Source organism: Anas acuta, chromosome 7 (genome assembly GCF_963932015.1).
Source record: "Anas acuta chromosome 7, bAnaAcu1.1, whole genome shotgun sequence".
NCBI lineage: Eukaryota > Metazoa > Chordata > Aves > Anseriformes > Anatidae > Anas > Anas acuta.
The window spans coordinates 33,589,022-33,602,695 of NC_088985.1; the positions used below are offsets into that span (position 1 = coordinate 33,589,022).

Here is a 13,674-nt window from a genome sequence, read left to right on the forward strand (position 1 = left end):
GTACATGATATGATGGGTGAATAAGTGGCTGACGGGTCAAGCTCAAAGGGTTACAGTAACTGGGGTTACATCAGGCTGGCTGCCAGTCACCTGTGAGGTTCCCCAGGGCTCTATTTTAGGGCCAGTTCCCTTCAACTTTTTTTATAATTGATTTAATGCAGGACACAAATGCATGCTAAGTTTGCAGGTGATGCTAAATTAGGAGGAGCTGCTGACTCCCCTGAGGGTAGAGAGGCCTTGCAGAGAGATCTTGACAAATTAGAGAGCTGGATGATCACCAACCTCATGAAGCTGAACAAGAGCAAATGCTGGATTCTGCACCTGGGACAGGGCAGCCCTGGCTGGATGTACAGATAGGGATGAGAGGCTGGAGAGAAGCCCCACAGGAAGGGATCTGGGGGTTCTGGTCAGTGACAAGTTGAATGTGAGGCAGCAGTGTGCAGTGACAGCCAGAAGGGCCAGCCGGGCGCGTCCTGGGGTGCATCAAGCACAGCCCTGCTGGCCAGCTGAGGGAGGGATTGTTCTGCTCTGCTCTGCAATGGTGTGGCCTCACCTTGAGGTCTGTGCACAGTTTGGGACATCCCAGTATAAAAATGATGTAAAACTATTGGAGAGTGTCCAAAGGAGGGCTACAAAGATGGGGAAGGGTCTAAAGGGGAAAACATATGAAGAACGGCTGGGGTCCCTTGGTTTGCTCAGCTTGGAGGAAAAAGAAACTGAGGGGAGGGAGGCCTCATGGCAGCCTGCAGCTCCCTCACAGGGAGCGGAGGGGCAGGCGCTGAGCTCTGCTCTCTGGGGACAGCGACAGGACCCGAGGGAGCGGCATGGAGCTGGGACAGGGGAGGGTCAGGCTGGGGGTTAGGGAAAGGGTCTGCACCCAGAGGGTGGTCAGGAACAGATTATCACAGCAGAGATGGTTTTCCATGTGAATTCCCCTTGCAGGCTGTTATCGGTGAGAGACGATGAATGAAAGAAGGGGGGCAGCATTTCATCTTTATGAAAGTTTTTAGCAGCGTCAATAAAGTTTACAGAAAGCCATAAATAGAGCCATAATAAATTGAAAGGATATGATAACTGTGTCACGTGAAAACAATACAGCTTATATAAAGTACCAGAATGTTCCAATAAAAATAAATTTAATATTACAATATATACATATCATATCTTATTTGAAGGTAACATTTTAGAATATTTTTCTTTAAGGCACCTGGGGGGAAAAAACAAAAACAGAAAATAGTGAGGTTTACCTTACTCACCACACAGTTGAGATAAAGTAATTCAGTCCTACTGTTTAAAGGATTTTGGAGGGAAGCAGACTGCCTTCCCTTTCTGCTTCCCTAAGCCCTTCTTCAGACTACTCTTAACAAGATCAGCTGTGAGTGTGTTAAAAAAAAAATAAAAACACAGAAACTAGGCTATGATTCTTCACAGCATTACGTTTCAGGTACCCATATTGAATTTCAAAAATGAACTGAACTGTAAAACTAAACTGACTATCAAATGTAAAAAAAAGACGTTTTCAGTTAACTACCACATAGCAGACTAGATGACATTCTGTGGCAAGAAGAGATCAGAAATATAGAAACAGTCAGAATGTTACACAATTACCCTGCTTATACTGTTTCTACATACATAGTCACAGATATTTCTCTGCCGTTCTTATGCATTAACAAGGAACGCATGCACTATATGCTTGTTTTTGTTCATTAAAAATAAAAAAAAAAAAACTTACTGGAAGAATTAATCTATCTCCATTTCATCTTCATTACTATAGGAAGGAGGGCTGATCATGGGTTCTGTTATTTCAAATGTTTCTATAATTTCCTAGATAGAAATGACAGAAGGGTAAGTAAGTTGCAGGAGCTAATTCATTTCGATACAGTTGCAGCTACTGTCTGGTAAATAACAAAGTTTCTCAAACTAAAGCACTGCTTCACATGACTAAGCCTATCCTACACATGGAGTGACAAAGGAGAAATGTACTAAGAAACTTTTAATGAAAGATTTACTGAAAAATAGCAAACACCCCCTGTAGGAGCACATCATACATGAGGGAAGAAACATTCTGTAGTTACGTAGTCCTCATAAAGCAGGAAAATTGAGTCACTGCACAAGTTAAAAGCTCTTGAACTGACAGGGCTTTTTGGATCAAAGATGAAATCACTGTGCCACTTCCCAGTTTTCTTGCAGTTAAAAATGCCAATTAGATTTGTAGTTGTTTTAGAATCCATGAAATTAAATGCAGTGATAAAATCCACCTGTGCTCATGTGAGTACATTATCAGCACAGCTCTCGGATGTGTTCTTACGCTTTGGGGAAAAACATAAATAAATCAAAATTATCAAGTGCTATCTCATACCTTCCATTCTTGATGGCTCAGGGAAATGACAACTTGGTTCCGTGCTCGATTACTATGGTCATCATCCTTTCTTCCTTCATTGTCTTTTACGGGCTCTGTTCAAAATATTGTATTTTCATAATGTTACAGTTGTTAAATCAGTTTCCTTTAGGACCACAGAAGCTTCACAAAGCTTAGTATCAATAATACAAAGATTAATTTCAATAATACACACTCCATTAAATTTCTTTCTACCAGTAGCCTGTACTATACACTGCTCAGGAAGTTTCGTTAGTCTTACCGATTTAAAAAAGTTGGTTTCTAAATTTACGAGTCCCAGAAGGGCCTAAGGGCTTAGCCATGTGTGGAATCCCAAACTGTAACCTCATTGATACCCCATGAAAATATAAACTGCAGACCTCAACATAGGACAGCATTTCCTTTCCAGCTGTTTTCACATTGCAGCACTTCTTAACTTAGAGAAAGGAAACCTCCTGTATGCAAAATCTCTCTTCTCAAAGTGTAGCAGCATTCATATTACTGTTAATTATTACTTACAAGGTATCAGAATAACCTTTAATTTCTATTAATTGAATTGATTTATAGAAATACAGATAAAGTCTGTTAAGCTGATTTATATGTTTAAAGAGTCTCAACCTTTTTGATTACTCTTATAAATTTCTTCAAGCCTTCAATTACCTTCACTGCTTAATCCCAGATCTCTGCTGTTGCAGCTAACCATATACCTGAAGCTGAACACACGAGGTATAGCTACTTTTTCAAAAAAGAAATTAGTCTTTTAAAGCTAGACTTTGTGGGAAAGGGAAAGGAATTCGCAAGTGGCTTCGCACTGTTTTACATGTCCCTGAATTAGAGATAATGAGGAAACAAGTGGTAGAAACAAAAACTTGAGCAAGGTTGAGATAAAGTAAATTGGCTACAGAGTTAAAGACGAGCTTTGGGCAGTGGCCAATTGCTGGCTGGCTTGAGGCACATGTCTGAGGGTCTCTAACTAATTGAATGACAGATTTGGGCATGTGGACAGTGCATGGGGCCACGGGGAAAGTATATGTAGTAGAGAAAAAGAGCAGTAAAGGTCTCCTGTTCAAGAGCCATCAGGACTCCGTGTCTTGCATCCCTTCAAGACTTACCTATTACTGGCAATTTATCATCATCCAGCTTTAATCTTGCAAGACCATCCTAAAAAAAACAGTAAGATTTAAGATTTCAGATATTAAATCTAAATGCTATAATGCACTGATATATTTTATTACCAGAAATAAATACCTATGTTGAACAAAATAGGAAAATATATTTAATTACAGAATTAATCAAGGAGAATGTAGTTACTATCAGACAGGTGATGACTGCTGGATTATAAAAATTTGATTTTAAAATCATTATAATTCATTTAATATACTTGTGCTAGTCCTTCATGATTGGATCACTGCATTCAATTAAACCCCTGAATTTGGTCAAAATGTATTTTTATTTTTTTCCCTCTTCCTGAATTTAACAAACACATTTTATTCACTAGAGACAAATTACAGTTTGAAACACAAATCTATGGAATCAAGTGTAGCGTAATATATTGCAAAACAACCTTATATAGAAAATAAATACCAAGATACTCAGTTGAAAAACAACCTTTAACCAAGTCAATGAAGATGCAGGAATGAGAATGAAAGCACAAAACTGAAAGCTAGTTATAATGCCAATTACCAAGATCTTACAGTACAAAAGTACAATCTCCAAAACTTCACTCATGAATAAATTTTATAAAAAGTCTAAAACAGAGCTAAAAGTCTAAAATAGCTATACCCTTTGACTTTTCAATGTTTAAACCTTATTATGCAGCATAATAAGCTTCTTGCCACTGTGTGCTAACCAAAGGACATTTTTAATCAAGTAATTAATACTTTAAAAAAAACAAAAACACTCTCAGTAACTCTTCTATGCTCCATGAACACTCTTCTATAATCTATAGTAGTATATGTACACTAGAATCCTTTTTTTAAAAGAACATTGATAGCAAAAATTTCATTATTGTCGACAAATTGACTGGGATAGTAAGAAAAAAATCTAGTTAAAACAGCCTATTTTCATTTTTATTTAATTACCAAAATATAGAGCGCTTGTGGAAAACAAGTCAGGAATCCAAATATTTAAATCCTAATATCTCAATACCACACAAAACAACAAATCAAGATTTCCATATAGTTCCAGCATTTATATTAAGATTTCAAGAACATGTCTTGCCTTACCCTTATAATGAAGGACACGTGGAAGATGTTTTCCACAGTGCGTGCGAAAGAGTTTGGATCAATCACAAGATCGAAGAAGAAAATAGGTGTAGAAGCTGGAGATATAAAAATGGGTTAGTTAAAAGAACAGGTGGTGTACATAGAGCCAACATATGTGAACACAAACTTAACATCAATATTCACTTTAAAAGCTATGTAAATGTTTATGATAACTTTACTACAATGCTGAATTCCCAACTGCATACGTCCAGAAATAGTTCCCAGAGAATATTTCATTCCATTGTTTGTGGGGCGTGCACGTGTATATGCACCAATTTCTAAGTATGTCACTATTTGATTTCTTTCTTAAAAAAAGGAAAGACTTGTACTACTAACAAGAGGGTAGGTAGGATTTCAGATTTAACTTTGCTATCAGAGAGGTTGCAGAACATCCATCCTTGAAGATGTTCAAGACCAGGACATGGTCCTAAGCGAATGACTCTCCATGAGCAAAGCGGTTGGAACAGATGACTCTCAGAGGTCCCTTCCAACTTCAACTATTCTGTGATTATATGAAACCCCAACTGATCAGTGCCATAAAGAGTATCTAGTCAGTACGTGACCTTCAGCACAAAGATTTCTACTTGGTAGCTCCATCTAATTCTATTTCTGTAGTTTAACAACACTGTGGATGACTAAGAGTACTCATTTTCTCAAATTAACGAGATAAAAGCTAAATTGAATTATACTTACGATCGTTTCTAAAGTGAGTCTGTAATAATCCCAAAATCCTCTCTACTTCTTTTTCTGTAGCTTCCTGATGAGACTCCTCCATTTTTTTTAGCTAGAAGAAAGAATCATAATTTCATTTAATATAACTGCTGTTATAAGACAAGAATATGAAATGGTCCTTTTATGAACACGTTATGTAAAAGAAAATTCTCTCTATGCCACACATGCAGTTACAGACACTAATGCAAGCTTGAGACAACTTATGAAGTGCTTTGGGAATAAAATTCACATTGTACAACATCAAACTGAAAGGTCACAATTTATATGGTTTGAGCTTATTTATAGGTCTGCTCTTCTATTTTCAAACAGTTCTGTGGAACTGAATCACTAAGTCAGCCCTAGTGGGACACAGCTTGAGGGTTTAACGAGTAAGTTTATTTATACAGAAAGACAGGTTTTGTTGCTGTTACTGTGCTTTTTTGTTTGTTTGTTTTGTTTTGTTTCTCCCCTTAGAAAAGGCACCTAAGTTTTCATGTTGCCCTGGTTTTGTCTAGAAGTTTACTTACTCCTTGCCTCCCCCATGCAATACATGTCAGAGCAAATAAACTCATGTGAATTTGTCTTGGTCTCTCCTGATGATGATTACTGTTCCAGGTGCTTCAATCTGGAACATGGCCAACTATGCAAGTGGCCACGATACAGAATATTTATCATGTCCTTTTCTATTTATCAGTTCAACTTCTTTCCCCTTCAAGATGTATTGACATCTTAGAGACACAGAAGAATCTCAGAAACAAAAGAATTTTGTAAAAATACTACCAGAGTTGCAAACTCTCAGTAAGCTGGGAATTATCTTTCTTTATGAGACATTTATCATCATCTTCCTCTCTTAAAACTGATGAAAGCACTACCACACACTATCGAGATCTTTCTCTGCTGCATTTTATCACAGTTCTGCAGGTATGACAGGGCATTTTACACCTCTTGATAAGTAGTAATGCCATACAATTCATTAATAAAAGGTAACAGTTCACAAACCTGAGCAGGCATTGCCCGTTTTTCTTGCCCTCCTGCAGCCTTTTTCTGCCTCTCAATCCGTTGCCTCGGTACAGGAGGATCAGACTTGAAAGATCCCAACCTGAACAGAATAAAAAGAATATACATATCAAAAAAAGATTCAAAAAAAAAAAGAATTTAGACCTTGGATAAGAAGAGATGGACACAGGAACTTTCATCTTGAAAGTGGAAACATAAATTTGAAATATCTCAAGTAGCATTCCAATATCAAGTACAGTATCTGATCATATTATTGTATCCAGCAAATTTCTTAAAATTAGGGAGTGGAAGAAGTGCAGAAGCATAGACAACTGAGTAATATTCTGCCAACTCTACTGCTGAGAATTTAATAAAAATAGATCCTGCTGTTGTAGGCTGATTTTGAGAGATTGAAATTGAAGTGTTGGCTATAAGCCAAATGACTAATGGTCACAGCAGCTAAAAAGTCCTACTAAATAGATTGCCTGAAGCATAAAGAGAGAGATGACACCGATCCTACAAATGGCCACCTGCAAGTAATCAGGTGGCTTCTCTTCTGAAGGCAGAGCAAGAAGCAAGGTTCTAAAAAGACAACCCATTAACACAGACGTGAGATGTTGTGCTGGTCTCCTCAGCATAATACCATGAAAGATACAGAAAGACCATTCATCAGCGTCTGTAAATGTCTGGAGGGAGAAACAACAATTTGTACTTCTGCCTACAGCTTGTACAGGGAGGGAAAAGGGACAGAAGAGTCAGAGAAGAGTCAGCTTTCAGAGGAAAGAGGGACACTTACATCTTCTGGTTTTAGTTTGAAACTGGTAAAACAGACGTACCTTGCTACCCCTGCTATACACATATGATATTTTTGTATCCAGGCCAAAACAGAATCAAACAAATATCATGACAAATTTTGAAGATAAGGAGTTCACCATACCAGAAGAACAGATGCCATGTAGAAGCTCTTGTTGACACTTTGTGATCAGAGATTAAACTCTACTCAAGACCAGGGCATTAAAAGTAAGAAATTTGGTTTTTAGAATGAACACCAACAAGGGCCATTAGCCTGTGCCGCAGTATACAGTACTTCCTTAAATAAACTTACATGTAGTGAAAAGAAGGTGCTCTTCTGAAGTACTTTTCTGCTTCTTCTCCCAGCTTATGCCAGGCATTACTAGGTAAATAGCCAGCTGAAACGTTCTCAGTATCACTATCATTTCCATCTACTTCTATACGGTTTATACCCATGAATGTTAGCTACAAAAGAAAAAAACTGTAATGAAAATTCGCTTCACAAAAGATGAGTAGACAGATTAATGGTAAAATACTGTATTATGGTGTCTGTCCTGCTAAATTAGTATTTAATATCACTGTATAACAAATGAACCTTGACTTTCCTGAAGATAAGTGAAAACAAAAGCACATGCAGACTTCTGACACATGCAATCAAGAGCTACATGGTCTAATATGTAATTCCCTTTGATTAAAGGGAGTTAAATCCTTAAGTTTAGGTACATTTTTATATAAACTAAATGACAAAATCCAGTCTTAGTACTTAGCAATGTAATATATTCATTTAGAAGTGAATGACTTGTAGTTCTTCACAGAAGTCAGCCAAAACAGAAACACCACGTAAGAGAAATGCATGGACTGCAAGAAAATGGGGACTGAAGTTAAATCTCATTTCAAGAGATCTTAAACTTTCAAGTATACATCAGTCTTATATTTCCCAGTATTTCATTAGAACAAAAGAAATGCATTCCCCTCCCTCAATTAACCTGTTTCTTATATTACAGATGACAACAAAAGTTAGAGATTAAGCACAGCCTTTTATGTTTTGAAGAATGTTTCAATGCTGTTGTGAATCCATTCTTCCATCCATCCATGATTAAAGCAGTCAATCATGGCATGTCTACATGTCCAAATAACACAAAGTCCCATTCTATGAGTCACAAAGGACCTTGAAAACTTCATCCAAAAACAAATGTAGCATTGGACAAGATAAAGACATTAGTTAACTAATGTGAAACTACTGAACACAGTAAAAGAAAGCATAAAAGGCTATCATAAGAGCACGAACGGACAAAACCGTGATAAAGTAGCAGGGGCAGAGGAGATGCCTACATTTGCAAGGTAAGATTTTCCCCTATGCAAATTGGAAATGCTGAATCCATGATTTAAAACAGTTAACAAAACTAACCACAGAGTTAATCAAAGAAATTCATGGGAAGACTTAAATTATATCAGAACTGTCAGGTACTGCCTGACAATTTTTTATGATTCTATAACAAAAAGGGTAAACCTCTAGCAAAACTGCTGGTAAATTCTGAGTCTGGAACTTACCAAGTCTTCTGCAAATGTTAGTGATTCAAATGTTGTCATCTCTGAGCGCAACTCATTAGCTTTTTCCTTTCCTAGATTTGATGCTATGACAAGAAATTGAGCATCCAGCGCAGCCTCTCGTGCACACAAAACTGTTACAGAAGAAAAAGGCTGTATATTAATAACAAGCCATTGCCAGAAACAATGAAATTTAGCAAACAAAGCTCTATACCCAGGATATTCTCTAAATCATCTTATTGCAATGAATTCAAGTGCAGGCTGTAGTGCAATTTCTTACAGAATACTCATATTTACATTTAAAAAAAAAAAAAGAAAAAGTAGAGGATAAGCCTGGCAAAGGCAAGCATGGAGAACTAACAAGTTATCTTGAAAAATCAAGAGTGTATTTCATTGACAGTTTTTTTTGCTTCTCTCCAAGTGAAACAAGCCTACCTACACTAATATCTTGGGTACTACTTATGTATGTTTTCCTAGAAAGTCAACATAAAGCAAGAAGCATTTCTAACTGCAAATAAACATTAAAAAAGAGAGATTTGTTTTCCCATATAACCTTATTCAAACAATTCCTCTTCAGCTTAACTAATCTATTTCGGGTTATACATTAATTTTTATGCCAAAGTACTTGGATATAAACTTCATCTTTTTGCCATTTTTTTTATTAAGACTTTATTTACTCAAGCAATCACATCTAACAAGGACTACACAATTTGTTTTACCTCCACTGAACAGTTTATTGGCTTCTTCCAAAGCTTCTGTCAGTCTGTTGCTTTTTGAACTCAGCACATCCTCACGGTTTTCTAGGTGGACAGGACACAAATGAAATCCTAAATTACTTAAATATGGTAGCATCAAGAAATACATACTTACTCCTTACTCAAAACTGTCTTGTTCATATTCCTTTATAAATAACATATATGGAATATAGTCAAACATTCACTGCAAGATTTTTAGCCTCTGTTCTTACTAATGCTAATGCATTAGATTGGTTTGAATGGGCAATTTTCCATTTACTTCAAAGGAATATGATTCATGCAGCTGAATTTACGTGGAACTGTATCATCTACTTAAGTTGTATTAGGTACGTGCATCAATCTCCCCACTCCAAAACTCATTTAATTGCTCAAAACCCTGTGGATCTGATTCCTGTTAGTCCCAGCTAAACACCTGTATCTGTGCCTTCTTGGTGTCATTGATGTTACACGCTCACATTAATCAGGGACTTCCAGGAAAAAAATAAATATAGAAAAAAGGGAAAAATGTATGCCTGGTGATTTCTGAAGATCACCAGGTGAAACAACTTACTTGTGTGTAATGATGCGAGTACAATTTAACAAGGCTTTGAGATGTGCAATTCCCAACAGCTATGTACGTTCGTTTAAGAGCGTGCTCAATGCCTGGGCATAACACAGTTGCTTTTCTTATATATATACAGTCACCATCCACAAACTGTTCTGTGTTTTCTTATCAAACAGCCCTACAAACACAGCGAGGCTGCAGAAACCCACACCACATCCTCCTCCACCCGGCAGCGCCTCCTCGAGCGGGAAGGGTCCCAACCAAATTACGTTACAAACACACAACCCCTGCACATGGCAGCAGCCGAAACCCATCCTCCCGTTTGGGCAGGAGCCCCCCCAGCACTGCCAGAAGGCCTGGGGGGGGTGGGTGGGGGGTGAGGGCCCCCCAGCCCCGCTGCTCGCCCCCCGCTCACGCTGCACGCTGCAGATCAGCTCCCGGTACTGGTTGCGGATCAGCCTCCTGCTGCGCTCGTCCGCGCTGCCCTCCGCCCTCCGCGGCCCTTCTCCTCCTCCCTCCTCCTCCTCCTCCTCCTCCTCTTCCTCCTCGTCTTCCCCGACGGCCGGCGGCCGGCCGAGCCTGCTGGAGAGCCGCCGCCGCCGCCGCTGCTGCTCCGCGGAGCCGTTTTGGGAGGCGAGGGGCAGCGAGAAGCGGCCGGAGCCCGGCTCGGAGCCCCGCGGGGAGGGCTCGCCGCTGCCGCCCGCCTCCGACATCGCCGCCGGCAAGGCAGGGGCCGAGCCCCCGCGGCGGCAAATGGCGGCCGCGGCCCGAGCTGAAGGAGCAACGGGCGGCGGCGGCTTCCCGCCCAGCCTCAATGGCGGAGCGGGAGCGGGGCGGCTATGGCGGAACGGCCCCGGCAGGGGGAGCCGCCCGCGCGGCGACGCCAATGGAGGCGGCTCCCAGAGGCGGCACCTGCCCCGCAGCTCGGCTGAGGGGGGGCTCCGAGCTTTGGCTGGGGTTAGGGGTGGGAAGCTGTGGTAAATAAAGCCGTGGGGAATAAATCCGTGGGGAATACCGCCACATCTTTCATCTGCTTTCGAGCTTTTCTGATATCTGAGGGGAAGATGAGGTAAAAATTGCGGGCAAAGGGATCAGGCACCTGACTGAGCATCCCCACTGGGCACAGCACAGAACCATCTAGGTGGGAAGAGACCTCAAGATCACCCAGTCCAACCTCTGAGCTAACACTAACCAGTCCTCCACTAAACCATATCGCTAAGTTCAACATCTAAACATCTTTTAAAGACCTCCAGGGATGGTGACTCCACCACTCCCCTGGGCAGCCCATCCCAATGCCTCACAACCCTCTCAGTAAAGAAGTTCTTCCTGACATCCAACCTAAAACTCCCCTGGTGCAACTTTAGCCCGTTCCCCCTCGTCCTGTCACCAGGCATGTGGGAGAATAGAGCAATATAATACACATAGATTAATTAGTCACTAAGTAAAGGTCTGTGCTCATACATTAACATCCATTATACCACACATACATTAACAAATACAAATACAAACACATTATATTACACATACATTAACAAATGCATGCTCTGAAGTGGAGCAGACTGGTAAGCTAGTTAATTAGGAGCAGCAGCATTGTTTATACAAAAGACACCAAAGTTAGATGAGAGAATGCATGTTATTAATTTACCAGGCTGGAAGAAATAACAGTCTGTATTTTTAAATGATCCCAAACCAAGCATTAAAAGTCCAGAAAATTCAGCTATATTAAAATTTTAATTTAATGAGGAACAGTTTATGTTACAGACCAAACCCTTATTTTAGTAGATAATTTCACCTCTCTCATTCTGTTCTTCTCCCTGTACCAGCATCATTAGGGTTGGGCTTAGTGTAATGCTGGAGCTGGCTTCCACCTGGGAGCAGTAGCCCAGCAAATGGGCACTTATTTTCTCATACTTGACCATAACCATCAGAACTGTTGTACAAATACTGTTGTATAAATGTTGCTCAGGAACCGTGCTGATCCATGCAAGCGGATTGCCCATCAAAATAAATTGCTTGTGTGAATCCGTTGACTCCAACAAAGTTATCATAAATGGTGACTTTAACCAAAAACATTGTTTCAAAGGCACCGTACACCACAATATTTTGTCTTTTTAAAATGCTTACCCTATGTAATTTGACACAGAAATTCCAAATTATAAGAGTTTTATTATAATACATGGTTAGCGGAACAACATTGAACATTAAAAATTGATTTTTAAGAACTTTGTTAAATGTAAGCATATACCTTTTCTTTGCAAGCAACCTAGGAATTTATTTGTAGTTTTCTCTGCTTATAAGTTCAAATTAATCCTGCAAAATATAAATGATTTCACTGTACTTCATTATGTGATTAATACTATTGTGTTGCTTTAATCATCACGGAGTTTTGTTAGAGTATTTTTAGCAGGTAGTCTAAAACATCTTCATAGGTGAGACTGATTTAATGTAGTGCCATGGATCTACCTTGTCTTCCCCAAATCACTACTTCTGCTGGACTACAGACTGTAAAATATGCATAAATGATCTTTCAAAATATATTTTTAAACTATTTTGGTTTTCAATACAAAAGGTCGACTTATAGTTCTGGCTATTAAACAATTTCCTATTCTTTGTGTGACTAGTAGCGTGCTGTCAAATTTGTGTCTCAAGTTGATTATGAGCAATATGCTTTCAGACCCTAACACAAAAAGTCTCACAAGAGGATCCAAACAAGACTGGGGCCCATTGTACAGTGCAATGGACAAATAGTAAGCAAAGTTCCCTGTTCCAAGGACTTTGAAATGCAGAGCAAAATGCAAAATGCTGAGGTGGGTGCAAGACACAGGGAAAGGTTCAGTACAAGCTGGAGGGTTCGGTGCCTTGCTGAGGAAATGGGGTTGTATCCAGCCTCATAAAAGCACTAATCTTGTTTCTGAAGATGATGCTTGCTTTCTTGAAATCCATGTTTGACCTTTCTTGGTGCTTAGACAAGCAGGGCCTTTTACTCATTGGGTACAAGAGCAAAACATCCCACAGACTGTTCTTTGTCTCGAGTATACAATAAAATGGCAAAGTGTTCTAAAAGAGGCAACCCACATTAACCAAAAATTAAACACTAAAAAGCAGAATGGCACAACAAATACTGCACAGCATACAAATTCACTTTTAACAAGAATATTGCGCACTATAAAATGATTTCAACAATTACCATCGCAGTCCTTCAGCAGCTTGTATTTACATGGGAAGAAAGACCTCCCCACATGGATCAGTGGAGTGCAATGTGAAATCAGTTTTCAGTTTCATCACAAAAACCTCTTTCACTGAAGCTACATATGTCACTTGGGAGTGGTAGGAGGAGAGGAGAAGCCTTCTGCTGTTCTCCATGTGGACCAGTCTGTCACAGCACGTGCTACACAGCTATGTGTGAGACAGAAGTTGGGCGCTACTCCTAACTCCTACTCCGCGTTCTTGTTGCAGAGGAGGGACTGGTGGTTTCAGACAGCATAGTCAAGTATCATCTCCTGTTGGGTCATCTAGAGAAACCAAATCTGGGAGCAATCAACAGAAAGGTATAACTGCATTATTCTGCAAGAAGACAGCATTTCAGGGGTGGAAGTGTCAGCCAGCACAAACCTCAGTGTGTTGTCTCATGGCTAGAGAGTGACACAGGGCCATCCATCAGGTAGAACCGAACTACAGTCTTCAGCT

At 39.7% G+C, this 13,674-nt stretch overlaps 1 protein-coding gene across 1 annotated transcript; it reads right to left on the reverse strand.

Moving 5' to 3' along the window:
* Positions 1-1,119: 1,119 nt before the first annotated feature.
* NSMCE4A (NSE4 homolog A, SMC5-SMC6 complex component) lies at positions 1,120-10,842 on the reverse strand. Its single transcript, XM_068689051.1, has 11 exons — positions 10,403-10,842; positions 9,408-9,488; positions 8,692-8,822; positions 7,454-7,605; positions 6,352-6,451; positions 5,335-5,425; positions 4,603-4,697; positions 3,490-3,538; positions 2,360-2,454; positions 1,733-1,824; positions 1,120-1,207 (listed from the first exon to the last, which is right to left on the reverse strand). The coding sequence occupies exons 1-10, from the start codon at positions 10,698-10,700 to the stop codon at positions 1,741-1,743; spliced, it is 1,176 nt and encodes a 391-aa protein (XP_068545152.1). The 5' UTR covers positions 10,701-10,842; the 3' UTR covers positions 1,120-1,207; positions 1,733-1,740.
* Positions 10,843-13,674: the final 2,832 nt, after the last annotated feature.